At 34.4% G+C, this 16,919-nt stretch overlaps 1 protein-coding gene across 1 annotated transcript; it reads left to right on the top strand.

The window, feature by feature from the left end:
* The first annotated feature begins 3,161 nt into the window (after positions 1-3,161).
* On the top strand, positions 3,162-11,915 carry LOC140443620 (glutathione S-transferase-like). The gene is made up of 5 exons (XM_072534973.1): positions 3,162-3,262; positions 3,337-3,486; positions 6,317-6,484; positions 10,287-10,426; positions 11,686-11,915. Exons 2-5 carry the CDS (start codon positions 3,351-3,353, stop codon positions 11,875-11,877), a joined length of 636 nt encoding a protein of 211 aa, XP_072391074.1. The 5' UTR covers positions 3,162-3,262; positions 3,337-3,350; the 3' UTR covers positions 11,878-11,915.
* The last annotated feature ends 5,004 nt before the right edge of the window (positions 11,916-16,919 follow it).

The following is a 16,919-nucleotide window of genomic DNA, read 5'->3' as shown; positions in this document are numbered from 1 at the left end:
CGCGCATTAATTGGTATAGTACTTTTTCTTAACACTGTCGTATGCGACCTTGAAGTCCACGAATAAGTGATGGGTTTAAATGTTAAATTCTAATGTTTTCTCGAGGATCTGTCTTATTAAATGAGTAAATTCGGCCTGATATTTTCCAAGTGTGCCCACCCACTGTGTAAACTTGTAATATTTCGTAGATAATAATTGCTACTATTTTCTAAACAAACTTGTGAACAGGGTTATATCTCTGTAGTTGTCACATTAGAGCTCATTTCCTTTTTTATGTAACGGGCATATCACGCGTTGAGACCGTTTACAGGGCATAGTCTTATTTTGCCAGACAAGAAGTAAAAGTTTAGGCAGCTACAGTTGCAGGGAGTTGCTACCATTCTTGTAGAGCTCACTGCAAATTTAATCAGGTCCTGGCGATTTATTATTTTTAAGCTTTTTAATGACTTGAGTAACCTCTTCAATGAGTCAACCCCGAATAAAGTCTTTCTTTTGGATTAAATAGATTTCGATCTGCTAGGGTGTTATTTGCTTCTTCGATGTGATACGATGCCATACGATGACTGTATGGAATTTTATTACATTACTGAAAAATAACTCTACTATATATTTTATGTTACACACAAGTAAGTAACTAAAAAGACTTATGCGTATGTTAGACTATTTTGTATGTATGTACGTATTTTCATTTGTATTTTAAGGAAATCATATAGAATATACCTAATATAAATACGCTTTATTATCACTGAAAATTGTACAATTTTATGGACAATGCTTACAAAAAGTCAAAAAAAATAACAATAACAATTCAAATTTACTAAAATTACATAAATCGTCAATATCACAAAAGAAAAGATAATAAAATATACAATCCATTGCAAAATTTAACTAATATACAAATTTCATAGTAAAACCTTACGAACTAGTTTACGAATAAGTTTAAGTTGCTACATGTGATACTCAAATATATATAAAAATACTTTAGTTGCTTGTACCTAAACGTACCTACTGTAATTTCTTAGTTATTTGTTAAGAAACTCTTCCACTGAATAATATGGTCTTTCAGATAAATAGGCTTTTGTCAATTTACGGAACTTAAGAAAAGAAGTTGTAGATTTAAGTTGCAAAGGGAGATGGTTGTATAATTTTTTTGTCGACTATAATATAGATTTCTTTACTAACTCAGTGGACGGGATAGGTAAATACACATCAAAGCTTAAATTTCTGGCGGAATAGTGAATGAGTATTCACATGAGTGAATGAGTAGTAAATGATTAGGTCTTGCTGGAAAAACATGTAGGTGTTTACGAATTAAGCACATTTTCTAGATTATATAAAGAGGGAAGAGTTAAAATTCCGTGATTTTTGCATAGGAGGCTGAGGCTAGTTTCTTACTTAACAAATCGATATGAAGGGACCGTTTAGGTTGCTGTCTATAAAAATACGAAGAAATTTTACAGAATCAATTATACTGACCTGGCTTTTATTAAGAAGCAATGATTGAAGAGCTTGAGAAGTTGCAATATTAGAGTTCTTTCATGTAGTACTGGTCTCATCAGCAAAAAGAAAAAATTTTCTATCGACTTTTAAGTTAGTGATGTCATTTATAAAGATAAAGAAAAGTAGAACACTCAGTACTGAACCTTGTGGTACTCCACATAAAATGCTTTTGTGACTAGAGTCAGTATCATTTGCTCTAACTAGTAATTTCCTATTTCCCAAGTAAGATTGAAACCAATTTTAAAAAATACCTCGAATTCCGTAGAAATTTGGTTTTTTTTTATCAAAATTATTTACACAATTAAAAGCTTTAGCGTAGTCACAAAAATAGTGGCAGTATAAAGATTATTATTTAGTGCTTATAGACCTCATGTAGCACAGAAAACACAATATCGTTGGTACATTTATTAGACGAAAAGCCGAACTGACTTTGTGATAAAATGTTGTTTTCAACGAAAAGGGATAGGACCGATAGTAAGGCAATAGGTCTATAGTTGCAGATATTAGATTTTTCGCCACTCTTATAAAGAGGAATAATTAGGCACTCTGGAAACATAAATTTTTCAAAGGAATCGTTAATTAGTGAGACCAGGACTTCCAACTTATTTTTTGGAATATTTAAGAACATTGTTATGGATAGTCCATCAGTACTACAGAAAGATTTGCTTTTGATACTACTGATTGTTTGGATCAGTTCAGATTTATCAACTGGTCTTATAAAGAATGAATTCGAGGCCTTTTTTTGAATTGGGGAGATAGGAAATAGGATCTGTTGTGGCAAAACAGTTGATGCTATATTTTTACTCATATTACCGAAGTATTCATTTAGATTTTCAGGGTTTGCAAGAGAACATGTTTAAGCTTCGTTAGTTTTATTTCGAAGATCGTTTATTATGGACCAAGTTTTTCTTGCAATATTTTTAGAGCTTCCCAGATGATTCTTATAGTACATTTTTTAGCTGTTTTGATAAGTTCTAGATAGGTCTCTCTGTACTCGGAGATATATTCAGTGACAAAGACGTTGGTAGTAAATTTCTTGATGTACAGTAGTAAATGCATATTCTTGGCTGATATGCGGATACCTTTGGTAGTCCAGGGTTTGAGATGTTTTGACTTAATTGTAATTAAAGGAAATGCCTTATTGAAAATACAGACAATCCTATCTAAAAAATCACTGCAATTATAGTCCACGCCCACAGATGAAAAGTGCCACCCCGAAGTCAAGCACAAATTTTGGAATTTACGATAGTTCTGAGGTAGGAAAAAATCCTATCTAAACGTTGGGTTTCCAAGGATTGTTTGTTAAGAGTGTTCAACTTGGTATATACTGCTTCATGATTAGATAGTCCTGCAGTAATAATTTTAGAGCGTACGTCAAGGGCTGAGAAATCTGAGACAATATAATCGATTATTTTAGATGTTGTTTTAGTCATTCTTGTAGGAGAATATAGTTGTATGTGTAAGATAGGTAAGGATTTATTTTTAATTCCTTGTGTTGGAGCGACTAACCCTCTAAAAGAAGGAAGGTTTATTTCAAGGGGTAAAGTTCCAAAAAGTTTTATTATACAGACTTGGGCATTTAAAAAAAATTAGCTCTAATGATTAAAATAACAAATCTTATAAATTCCTACAATTTAATCATATTTAAATTTATTTATTTAAGTTAATATCAGATACAAAAAACAAAGATAAAAACGGAATACAATATATATTAATCATGCAATAGTACAAACAGCACACTCATATCAGTGTTTTCTAAAAGGTAAGTAAATACAGAAATTGTTTTTATCTTTAGTATAATTATATTACATTCTATATTTAAAAAAAAAATTATAGATTTTTCCAACAAAATGGCACCTTCCTACAAAGTTCGTTACTTTAATACACCTGGTAGAGCTGAGTCTATTCGGATGATTCTTAGCTATGGACAAATACCTTTTGAGGATGAGCGCATAGCTAGGGAGGACTGGCCAAAAATTAAACCTAGTAAGAATTTTTTTTTATGTTAAACTTAAATTTTCAAAAAACACATTTTTACTTTTTATGTACAAATAGATAAAAGGAAAAAGGGCGGTGATATAATAAATATTTGGCAGACTGTTAACATACATAAACAGTAGCTTCTTCTTCTTCTTTAAGAAGAGTTTCTTACCGAGATTAGATATTTAAGTTGATTGTAGAAGTGCGAGTAACAGGCAGAATAGTTTTACAGTTCAACATTTACACCATTCCCTTAAATTTTGTTAACCATCAAATTTTACTTCGTCGAACGCTCTTTCCTGCACTGTATTATTAATATAAGCCTTTCACACCATTCTCCATTCACTAACTATCCCAGATATTATATCTTTCTTTTTTCTGAGGTGTTCGGTTTTACATTATTTCACCTATCTCTAGCAAAGTTTGTTATGCTCTGTATTCATGGATTATTAAGTTATCTATTTACTTTTTTTAGTTTACTGTATGGCTTACATCACAGAATAGGTTGTTAAATTTACATTTATACATTATACAGTGCATTACAAACAGATGTCCAGTTTTTTTATATATTCTATTGAATCTTTTGTTACCATTACAAAGTCTTTAGGATCGCCTGTGTATGCTCTGCGTGGGCAGTCTTGTACTATGTGCCTAATAGTCACTCTCGCAGCACCGGTGCCGCGCCCTAGTCACAAAAAGGTGAGAGAAGTTTACCCCATCTGTAGAAGGAGTGGGCGCGCATCTTCCACAGTTTGTTCTGATTTGATTAAGGGCTGTCAAATCTTACTTTTTCTTCATCTGTCATGTCCTTTTAGAACGTTGGTTACCATCATAGCTACCTTAATCTTATTCACTGTTTAACTGCTACAAGTTCTTTATCCATGAAGTCTTTCTTCGTCCTGGACTACGTTTTCCTGCTATTGTTCTTTGCACAATATTTTTTGTAGCAACCTATATTCGGGAACTCTTATTACATGTCCGAAATACTACATTGTCTATGGTGTCCAGTAGACTATGGTAATGAGGATCTATTTTACTTTCTCATTCTTCCCTTCATCAAGCATTTAAGTCAAAATTGGAATGTTGTAGCTCTTAAGCGGATTTTAGAGAAGGTAATCTGGATCGGAGGCAGTTTCCAAGAATTTTGAGAATGTCATTGTGGACTAGAAGTTGACGTTTGTCATAATTGTGTCTGTTAGTATATGCATATCACGGTTTAGCTCAGTGTCGACCAGTTGGGTACGACCGCTGTTGAACAGTATTCTGCCACCGAATATATCAGATCAAAAGCGGAGGATCACAAGATTGATGCTGGGGATCTCCATGTAGTGCCGCAGAGTTTATGTATTATATTGTTATGTTTTCTAGTTTTGCTGCTATGTTCGTCAGGTGTTCTCTATATATAAACATTATATTTAGAGGGGTTATTAAATATTCTTCTATGGCATCACATTTCAAATGACTTTTCTTCATCTTCCTACTTCCTTTATAAACTTGCAGTGGCTCCAGCCGCATGCATCCTTATTGGATGTCCAAGATATCAGATTATCTTTTTCTTGGCCTCCATGTACCTGCATTGTAGCTAAATAATTTATCTTGTTCTATTTTTACTAATCTGTACTCTTCCGTTTGACTTATATTGCTATGCTCCATATGTTACACCTTTGCCTATTATCTCTATTACGTTATCTATTCTATAGTTTTTTTTTCTCAGATATCTATTCCTGAACTATCTACATATCGTTCTCAAACTCTTTTCTTGTGTAATTTTAGTATTATTTATTAGCTTTATAGAATTTTACCACGATTTACAATACGTTTATTTTGATTTTTTGATTTTCACTTCGATAATCGTTCTTACAATTCAAATTAAAAGTTTAATTGTGCCAGATTATATATTTAAGACCACTCGCTATTCTGTTGGATTTACTTATTCATTGGACAGCTACCACTTATGTCTGTATAGCTTCTTTTTCTTTTTTATAATGGCCCCAAAACCCTCTGTGGATCTTAACAACTTTCTTCCATTCTGTCCTGTCGAAAACATCCCTTCAGCCAGATAATCGGGCAGTGGCGAAGGGATGTTTTGCACTGCCTCTAATATCTATTTTTTCAATTTCCAAGCCAGTTTAATCTTTGTGACTTTCCAAATCTAACGATATCTGCGCTGTGTAATAATTAGTTCAGCTTATAGTTTATTTTTTATTCTACACTAACCATTATTACAATGGGTTGGTTCAAATATCTTTCTTAATATTTTGTGCTCAAATATTCTTAATTGACTGATTTGTAGATTCTAAGCTGAGACTCACGATTCAGTAACTTACTTTTCATTTAGTCTTTGCATGCATAAAAGCACTTATTACCGCTAAGAATCCGTGCTTGCATTTCTTGACTGACGTTGTTGCTCCCAAGTAGGGAAAGGTTGGGCATTTTCGTAGGTATGGTTATCTACCTTCAGATTCTCATAGTAACTCTACTTTGTGCATTTCATATTTTTTGTTTTCCCTCCATTTAAATTTACACCAGATGCAGCGGTTTTCCGTTTCAAATCTCTAGTTTGATGATAGTTACTATCATTAAGTCCTCGTAGACACTTCGTCTCAGGACTAGCAACTTCATGTGGAGTCGTACGTCGTAACTTTAACATCCTAATAAAGCAGCTAATTTGTTGCCGTTATATATTTAACGCATTTAATTTACTTCGACTACAATGATTTTTTCAAATCGCTATCGTATACCTATATAAATATGGCCTCTTGTCTTGATTCTATTATGTTAAAGTACTATTCTAGTATATTTTTATAAGGTAAATAACTAAAATTTTAAATTTCAGCAACACCTTTAGGACAACTTCCAGTTCTAGAAGTTGATGGAAAACAAATTCCTCAGAGCAATGCTATTTGCAGGTATTTGGCTAATGTAACAAATCTTGCTGGTAAAGACGCAAAGGAAAATCTTGCTATAGATGTTACTATTGAAACTTTTGAAGATTTAAAGAAACGTAAGTAAATTTAAAACATTATTTTAGGTGACATTTGTTAAGTTTTCAGATATTGAGATCCAAAGCTAGTTGAAAGTCTATCAAGTAGTGTGGAACTCTTCTTCTTAAATTGAGCGAGACACCTTCTCTTTCACTTATTCGTGGGACCTTTGTACCTGTCGTTTCTTCATTAAACTTTACCAAGATGTCTGATTGTCTTGAGAAAAGCCAGTAACTTTCTTATAAGAAGTTTAATAGGGGATTTTATAGAGAGTTATTCTGGCTTAATACTTGTTTTGCCAATGCATGCGCATTATATCACCAAGCGTTTTAATTTACAAAGACATGTATCGCAGTTGTTTTCCTTTATTGCATGCAATGCATGCTTCCTTAGTTAACAATATCTGCTCACCATCTCTGTAACCGGCTTTAATTCTCGTCTTTCAAAAAATTAATTAACTTAGATGAAAGCCTCTTGTCAATATTAACGATGATATTATTGTGCCTCTGTAAGGCGAGATTTGCTTTTTTTTGCCTCTAATTGTTACTTAGGTTTTTTAGTCACCTTAGAATTTTATTCTTTACGTAATGATGGTTTTAGGTCATTGAAGATGCATTGCCAAATAGTCTGCTAGTTCGCTGTCCTAAAACCTTTGAAAGTTTATGTTCATGCTGAAATACTTTAACCTGAAACACTAGTAAAGTTTTGTTCCAAAGTACTACAGATTTTCATGGTCGGTATATTGTATATATATATATATATATATATATATATATATATATATATATATATATATATATATATATATATATATATATTGGAAGTTTTTTTAATTAATAATTTACTCTTGCTTCGTTTAACATACAATACAATTGCTTTCTTCTTGTTTTGCTATTGTTCCAATAATATACCCAACTACGTTTAATAATACCGCATTCAGTCTGATACCTAATACTGAAAACATTTGGTATTAAAACTTCCACAAAATTTATTATAATTAATTAGATATCAATATCATAATAGCAGACAACCTCCAAGACCTCCAAAAGCTAATGAACAAGATAGTTGAGTATGGAGAAGAATATGGATTATCAATAAACATCAAGAAAACTAAATTTATAAGGATATCAAAAACCCAAAATAATGATGAAAATCTGGCAAAAAACCGTAAAACTTTAGAAGATGTTGAAAACTACAAGTATCTCGGCACAATAATTAATCACACAAACGATTACTCCAAAGGAATTGAAGTTCGAATAGAGAAACAATGAACAAACTTCAATAAAATGAGAAAGGTACTTTGTACAAGAGAACTAAAATAAGACAAGAGTTATACTGGCAAGGTGTTATATTTTCTTGACTCTGCTTTACGGGATAGAAGCATGGACACTTAACACGTCGACTACTAAAAAGTTGGAAGCATTTGAAGTATGGGTTTATAGAAGAATCCTAAAGATATCATGGACCAAGCATGTAACAAACAACGTAGTCATAAGAAGAGTCAACAAAAAAATTGGAATATTAGAAACCATTAAGACACGAAAGCTGCAATACCTGGGGCATGTTATGCGTAATGAAAGATACAAAATACTTCAATTAATTACACAAGGAAAAATCCAGGGCAATAGAAGTGTAGGAAGGAAAAGAATCTCATGTTTGCCTAACTTGAGAGAATGGTATGGATGCACATTAATGGAACTATTCAGAGCGGCAGCATCTAAGATTAGAACAGCCATGATGATTGCCAACATCCGTCGCGGAGATGACACGTAAAGAAGAAGATATTTGGTTTATACTTTTGTAGGGAGCATAGGTGTGGACACTAAAAGTACCAAGTAAGAACATGATTCAAGCATTGGAAATGTGGATTTATAGACGGATGCTAAAGATACCTTGGACAGCAAGAAAAACTAATGAGGAAGTGATAAGGAGAGTCAACAAAGATAGAGAATTGCTAAAGACTGTTAAACACCGTAAAATGTCTTATCTGGTGCATGTAATGAAGGGAAATCGATATAGAATACTACAACTAAAAGCAAAAGGCAAAATAGAAGGCCATAGAGGTGTAGAAAGAAAACAAAAAAACAAAAAAAAATGCAGGACAATTATTATTCCATGTGGCAGAAGATTGAAGAACTTTCGCAATGGTGATTGCTAACGTCGGATAACTCTGATATGGCACGTGAAGAAGTATAAATTTTGTGGAAATGTTGAAAACAAAAGTTTTCTTCCATCAAGTAACGGTCGACTCCATCACTCAGTCTGATACGTTTGTTTTCTCTTGCTTTACGCTCTTAGAGTTATTCTGGCCTTGATATCTTCTTACACCTATCCAATATCGTTGAATTGACTTCTTTTCATCACTGTTCCAACTTTCTAAGGAGGCTAAATTCTTTCCTTTGTTACAATTGTTACAAAAGGTGTCTTTCGTTCTTAAAGAGTGTATCACTTTTCCTTTTGTCTCACTATCCCTTATTACATTTCTTTTTTTAACATCTCGATTTTCATACACATCTTCATTGCTTCACTGGCTTTTTGTTCCATTTCACATTTCACTTTTTTTTTGTTTTACTGCCTTCTACCCATTTTCTCCGTTTTGTTGTACTGGCAAATCTTTTTTCACCTTACTATCTATCTTTCGTCACAATTCTGTTTATCCATCCATCTTATTGTTTTGTTAGCGTTAATGCGTTTTTTATACGAATGTATACTAAACCATAATTACATGGAATGTAATACATTTCTGATGTGGACAACAGATCTCTATGATATTTATTAGCTAATATTGATATACAAAGAATTACTACCACAATTGAGGCACACATTATATTATTTTATCAACCGATGTATATCCTGCTTTAAAGTTCTTGGAGCTGTTGCTAGAACAATTCTTTCACGATATTTTATAGTTCTTTTTCCGACTGAAAGCAATTGAATTCTAAAGCCATTTTAAGTGGCCCAAAGATGTGAAATTGCAAGGTGATAAATCGGGACTATATAGGCGAATGCTCTAATCTTCTGCACTTCTTTCATTGTAGATTTTCTTTCAATGCTTTGGCAACATGAGACCGAGCACTGTCGTGCAGAAAAATGATAACACGTTAGAGCTTATCTGCTGTATTCTGTTTTCTCTATTCATCATAGGGGTTTGTTAATATGCACTCTAGGCTCTATAACTTTTATGAACAAGTGTCCTTTATGGCCGAAGAGAAAATGTTACCACGACATTGCCTACAGAAAATCGAGCTGTACGATATTGTACGATAGCTGTAAATCGAGAACATATTTGGTGATGGAGAATTTGCCTGTTTCCATTAAATCGATGACAACTTACTGGATGGTTTAAAATAATGACACTAAGATTCGTCGTCAATAATTATTGACGAAAGAAAGTCATAAGCATTTTGGCTGTATTCCGTGAGATGTATTCCTGTAATATGACAATTGCCGACGAACCAATCGTGCACAAACTTTGCTGTAACCCAGTTTGTGTTCGATAGTATGGATAGATCTTATAATTACAACAACATTTTCTGATATTTCTCTGATTGAAATTTGACGATTTTCTTTAATCAACCTTTCCACATAGGCTACATTCCTATCTGTTAATGTGATGTTCAATTTAACTGGTCCTGGTTTAAAATTGGACTATCGCATGCTAATTTTATTTTGACGAATTGATAACAACAAACAACATTAGTTTCAATTTTTTAGTTTCAGTTATAGTTTGTTGTTAACCTAGGATATTACAAGCGTAATTTTCGTACCACCACAATATAGTGGTAATAAAAGGGTAATATTAATTTTAAGTTATTTTTATAGCTATGGGTGAATACATGAGAGAAAGGGATGAAAGCAAAAAACAAGAAAAATTTCAAAAATTAAAGGAAGTGATTCCTTTCTACCTAGAAAAATTGGAGGAACACGCCAACAAAAATGGAGGCTATATTGCCTTACCCAGAGTAAGTCCAAAATATTTAATTCTATTTTAAAATTGCATTATATGAATTAATTATTATTCATACCTCAGAGCTCTTCATATATACGAGTCTGTATCCTAGTCAATAAGTTTACATATACATATATATATATACATATATATATATATATATATATATATATATATATATATATATATATATATATAAATGATGATGCTTTCTGAGCAGAAAGCGAAACGTCTTCAATAAATAGATGAAGTAGCCACCTTCTTTGTCTTTTAGTTCTCCACTTTGACCGAAAAACCCACCACTCTTCGAGTGTACCTTAGTTTAATATATATATATATATATATATATATATATATATATATATATATATATATACAATATATATATGAAACAAATCTGATATAAATTTTGTCGTTTATGATCACAAGTTTTTTCTCCTGTTTTGATCTGTTCTCAATAGTAAAGTATCTGTAGATAGGAGTGATGTGATGTGCCCAAATGATTGTGCTTTAAGTTCTCTTATTCTCTTATTCTTATTTGCCTTGAATATAGAATGGCTACGTACTCTTTCAAAAAGCTGAGATTTATTTTGTGTCTGTTGTATGTTCGTGTATAAGGCTGATGATATTTGCTTATTCCTTAGATTTAGTTTGTGTTCACCTAGTCTGGTGGATCTGCTTTGGTTAGTTTGCCTTATTTATATTTGGTCACAAGGACCGCAATAGATCCTGTTTGTAGTGGTTTGTAACCTTATGTTGTGTTTACGTAAGACTTATCAAATTTTGTCTGTGGTGCCCTTGCGATAAGGTAGAAAAGCTTTTGACTTAACTTTCCTAGGACTTTTGTTGTCGCTGTTACTTTGCCTTTTGTATGGTACATTATTGGTTGACACTTTGCCTGAGGGTGTTTCTTTTAATCTTAAGGATCTTGTAATAAAAGTAATTTTTAAATCTTATATTAGCGCTGGAGGATACCCTTCTGGAGGTAATGTAGATGTAGTTGAAAATTGAATAGTTCGGCTAGATTATCAGTATGTTGTCTACGTAAGTAAATTGCCACATATATGGAGAAAAGGAAGAGCCAATAGCTGCATCATCTCTTTGCCTATCCATTCATCCATTTTAACCGAAGTAGTCGTTTTTGACACAATGTGTAGCTAAGTTTTTTATGTTGCCTGGCAGATCTTCGTTTTCTGTTAATATTTTTATGAGTTCCTCGATACAGACGAACTTTGTAAATAATATTGTAAGTAAATATTTTTTATATTTTAGATAACATGGCCCGATATTATCTTTATTAATATTTATGAAAACTTGTTAGATGGACTAGGAAGTGATTACATGAATTCTTATCCAGGATTACAAAAAGTTAAGCAAAATGTTCTATCCCAACCTGGAATTAGAGAATGGATTAAAAATCGACCAAAAACGGAAAAAAAATATGACTTAAAACAAGATTTGTAAAGTGTTAGTTTAAATAAATAATTATTTTTGTACTACTCCATAGTTCTATATTTTTTTATTAGGTATTTATGACATGTGTGAAAAGAATGGAATAAAAGATAACAGTAGATAAGATAGCTATAAGCTAGCATTGTGCATAAGAAAAAATAAAGAATATGGCGGTGAAAGTTCATTTTCTGAAATCCATAAAAACGTGACATTTAGTAAAATAAAAGGGTAGCTCGCTATTACTTCTTCTTACTCCCATTCTCTTTGGCTCTGCTTCTCTCTGTCTCTGTGTGCTCATACCACATTTTAAATTTTATTAACGTAATATGCATAGTTTAGAAGGTACAATTATTTAAACAAGTAAATTGTTAAAAATAAATTAACTGACGGGTTTTCAGCCTGGTACCTCAAAACGTCAAGTTACCGAGGGCACATAAAATTGCATACTCAACGCCCCCACCCCTAGAAGAAGAAGGAATTAAGTTCAAAATAAAAGCTTGTCCCTTCCTGGGCGTGTACACAGATGCAATAGAAAATTCACAATCAGGGTAAATCACATTCTAAATTTCAACATATTGAAGGTTGCTACTGTTATAATCAATCAAATATATTTAATTATACATAATGATGGCTACAGTCACATTTAGACACATTCATTCGGTTACATTGACTGTTTTGTTCAGACTTCCGTCCTAATATGTCATTTTAGTCAGTTGCTATTAACAAGTCCTGACAAACATTTCGTGTAAGAACTAGCAACTTAGTCAAAATTTCAACTTCCACGTTTGCTTTAATTAAAGTAGTAATACTTATTTTAGGTTAGCACTGATGATAAAATAGTGATTCTGGAAACGTTCTTTGATGTATCCCGATAAGGTTTTTATATTAATATACCTTCTATAAAGAATTTTTTTTTAATAATTGCTGCTAAATAAGTGCTGGTCTCCTCCTGGGCATCCACACAGATGGCGGATAGGGGAAGTCTTGCCAGATATGGCGGGTACCGGAAAAATACAATACTCGGGATGGGCCAACACTATCAGGATTAACTGGCAACAGAATTCTTTCCTAGTACAGCAGCAGAGGAACTAATATCTGATATTACCGACGACGGTGTACACATAACAATTTAGAGATTAACTGCGGGGTAGGTAGCGCTCTAACAAGAATTCGATCATTACAAATCCTTATATTTCTAAAGATATTTTATTCTAAATTTCGTAGTTGTACCATTTTAAGATTTCACAACTTACAATTTTTTAAGTAAGAGATAAAAAACAGTTAGAAAACTACATAGGGATAAACTTGTTAAATACTACCATAAAACTTACAACTAAAATTTTACAAAAACCAACGAATCAGATAATAAGTTTAGTAGATGATCAACAGGGTTTTCATGTACAGATGCAATATTCGTTATAAAGCAAATTACTGAGAAATCACTAGAGTATAATAGACCAGCATTTCTGTGTCTGATAGACTTAAAGAAAGCGTTTGACAGAGTAGGACCCAAATACGCAATTCATCTTCTGTATAATAGAGAAGTTCATTTAAATATTAAAGACTATAAACAATATCTACCAAAGCAACAAAATGGAAGTCAGAATAGACGGACAAATTACAGAACCTATAGTTACAGAATGGGAAAAAAAGATGTAGAAATATATAATATATATAAAAATAATAGACTGATAGAATGCATAAACACTATATATATATATATATATATATATATATATATATATATATATATATATATATATATATATATATATATATATATATATATCGAAACCGATATATTCACATCGGAAATGAGAGCTCGAAAGAGGAGTGAAGACGTTATAGAAGAAAATATAACGTACAGTGTATACTAGAATGGATAGTTAACGGTAAAAAGAATGGAATAACTACATAAGCAGAATGAGGGAGACCCGTGTAGTCAAAACAGCAAGAGCCAATTCGCAGAAGAAGTATCGGACAACCGCTCAAAAGATGAAGTGACAATCTTTCATAGAGGTATCAGTGAGCCAATGCACAAGCAGAGTTGCTTATAAAGAGGAAGAAGTATTTATTTTACCGGTAATTAAGGGTGACTTACATTATATAAAATAATTATATAATAGTATATAAATTATTATTCAAATCATACCACCCGTCAAAAATATAATACCGTACTAGGTATTAAAAAAAAAGGGGGGGCCGGGGGATGCGCTCTTCTTCTAATCGGCGTAAAGCTGAGCGGGAAAAGAACAAATCTCAGGGGATAAGTTTTGCACGGAGAGTCTTAGGACTTTGCACCTCCTTAAACCATCCCAAGACCGCTGGGTACCCCCAACAATGATTGGGGGTGTGTAATCAATCTTTGATTGCACCCTTTACGTGGTGGCCCTGTTGAAACTAAACTCAGCGGATCTAGACTAGATAGTCGATAAACAATCCCCACGCCAAGCCGTGAGACACCGTGGTGAAGGCTGTGAGGCACTGGGGTGACAGTGTCGCAAACGGTTCCTTTGGGGCAACAGGTCACACCCATTAGTATTTAGACCTTACCCTCGCAAGCGGGGCTCTGCGAGGGTTGACCGTCTTTCCCTAGCTACTCGTGGGATCAATATGGAATCTCAAAAACAAAAACAAATACAAAAAAAAACTCAGGGCCAAAGGGTTCCCGATGTCAAAGGGCCAGGGAACTCCAAAGCCAAAATCACAGTTACTAAAGCCGAAAGGCAGGGAGCTTCTGGAGAAAATCCGAACGCCGAAAGGCCCGGAATTTCTAAAGAAATCTCTCAAGCTGATAGGCAAGGAAACAAAATGGCTGTCAGAGTAACAGCGTTGGAAGACGTTGATCTCATGACAGACGAAGAAATTAGGGCTGCAAAGCTATCTGGCGTTTCTAAAGCCAAAATCAGTAGGCTGGTGAAACAAGGCCAAGATTACGTTCAAGCCAAAAGGGCTGTAATAAAGGCCAATTTCACCAAGGCGACTGAAAGGGCAAAAGAGATGCCGTCAAAGCCAATAAAGGCCATGACAAAAGTAATACAAACCCAGAAGATCGATGGCCCAAAAAGGCTAAGGTTAGACGGAAGCACACCACCCGAAAGCCAACGCAAAGGGAAAAGGCCAAGAACCGAAGGTGTGACTTTCAGCGAAGCTGCCGCTTCTGTTAATGTTGCAGTGGTACTAACAGGATTCCCGGAAGCCAAGATGGATATAGACAAGCTTAAGGCAGTCGAAATAGCCATCTTGGGTGCGTATGACAAAATTCCGGAAGCAGGACCACAGGTTCGCTTCCTGAAGAGTACATACAGGCCGGGTTTCCTGGAACTTAACTGTGCGGACGACATAAGTGCGCGGTGGCTGAAGGAGGTGATTCCAACCCTGAGGCCTTGGGAGAGTGCATCTCTCAGGGCTGTGGAGGGGGAAGACATACCCAAGCCGCACTCATGCACTGTCTTCGTACAGGACGAGCATGGGGAACGTCTTGAGTCCAAAAGGATCCTTAATAGACTAAGGATAAGTAACCAATCTTCAACATGCAAAAGCCGCATCGGCAACGCTAGTTAGAAGATTGGAACAAGAAGGCATTGATGTGGCCCTCCTGCAGGAGCCTTGGAGGATAGGTGAGAAGATTTCTGGCCTATCAACCAAACAAGGTAAGGTTTTATACACACCCAAAGCTTTAAGGCCAAGGTCGTGTATAATTCACAGTAATAGAGTAGATTGTACATTAATCCCGGTGCTCTGCACTGACGATATTGTTACAGCTGTTCTAACTATAACCACGGAAGTAGGAGAGAAGAAACTGGTGGTGTGTTCAGCCTACTTTCCAGGTGATATGACTCTGTGTCCACCAAGCATTATAAGCGACATAGTTGCATATTGTCTAGGAAAAGGATTACAGCTCATTATAGGATGTGATGCCAACGCACATCACACCGTGTGGGGAAGCACAAACATTAATGCAAGGGGTGAGTATATTTTGAATTTCATCTTATCTGAAGGTTTGGTTATATCCAATATAGGAAACAAGCCAACTTTTGTCACTAAGGCACGCAAAGAAGTGTTAGATTTAACACTCTGCACGAGCAGGATAAGTGATATAATAACAAATTGGTTTGTGTCTGACGAACCCTCATGTTCGGATCACAGACATATACGATTTGACCTTGATATTTTTCCATCGGAAATTAAATACAGGAATCCTAGAGATACAAACTGGGTAGGATATAGGGAGTCCCTCAGTAAAAATCTCGAAGAATGTACGATTTCGTTTAAAAGCCCAGAGGTTATAGATTCGGCGGCAGAAACGATAAGCGAAGCTATTATGGCAGCTTACCAGGAAAATTGTCCAGAAAAAACAAGGAAAAGTACGGGCAGTAATACAGTCTGGTGGAACAACGGCTTAAGGAAGATGAGGTCGGAAGTCCGAAGCCTATTTAATAAAGCCAAAAGTAACCAAGATTGGGATGTCTACAGGTATAAGCTAACGCTATACAATAAAGAAATTCGGAAAGCCAAAAGGAATTCATGGAGAGAGTTTTGCGAGGAGATTACAGATATCCCGGCATGTTCTCGAATTCATAAAGTCCTGGCAAAGGATGGTGCTACAACCAAAGAAGTAGGTTTCCTAAAGAAAGCTAATGGCAAATTTACGGACACCAAAGAGGAAAGTCTTAGAGAACTAATGAACACGCACTTTCCGGGCTCAACAATTCTGGATGATGCAGATAGGCAAACCAACATAGACCAAAGGCTCACTAGACCAAGGTCTACAGATTGGAAAATAGCCACAGCAATCACAAGACCAAACAGAATTAGATGGGCTATAAATAAGTTTCGGCCATATAAGTCTCCAGGGACAGATGGCATATATCCAATACTGTTGCATATGGGATTAGAGGTATTGATACCACACCTATGCAAGCTCCTCAAAGCCACTTTAGCATGGGGGATCGTACCGGAAATATGGCAAAAGGTCAAAGTCATATACTTGCCTAAGGTAGATAAAGTATCAGACCTAACACCAAAGTCATATAGACCGATAAGCCTATCTT

Source organism: Diabrotica undecimpunctata, chromosome 6 (assembly GCF_040954645.1).
Source record: "Diabrotica undecimpunctata isolate CICGRU chromosome 6, icDiaUnde3, whole genome shotgun sequence".
Classification (NCBI taxonomy): domain Eukaryota; kingdom Metazoa; phylum Arthropoda; class Insecta; order Coleoptera; family Chrysomelidae; genus Diabrotica; species Diabrotica undecimpunctata.
Note: the sequence above shows the minus strand (reverse complement) of the source record. Positions and strands in the feature narration are given on the sequence as shown.

Bases quoted from the DNA above. Each gene is read 5' to 3' on its own strand.
- LOC140443620 (XM_072534973.1), top strand. From the start codon at position 3,351: ATGGCACCTTCCTACAAAGTTCGTTACTTTAATACACCTGGTAGAGCT. The intron at 6,485-10,286 runs GTAAGTAAATTT...TTATTTTTATAG, and splicing joins TTTTGAAGATTTAAAGAAAC to CTATGGGTGAATACATGAGA. The intron at 10,427-11,685 runs GTAAGTCCAAAA...TTTATATTTTAG, and splicing joins GCTATATTGCCTTACCCAGA to ATAACATGGCCCGATATTAT.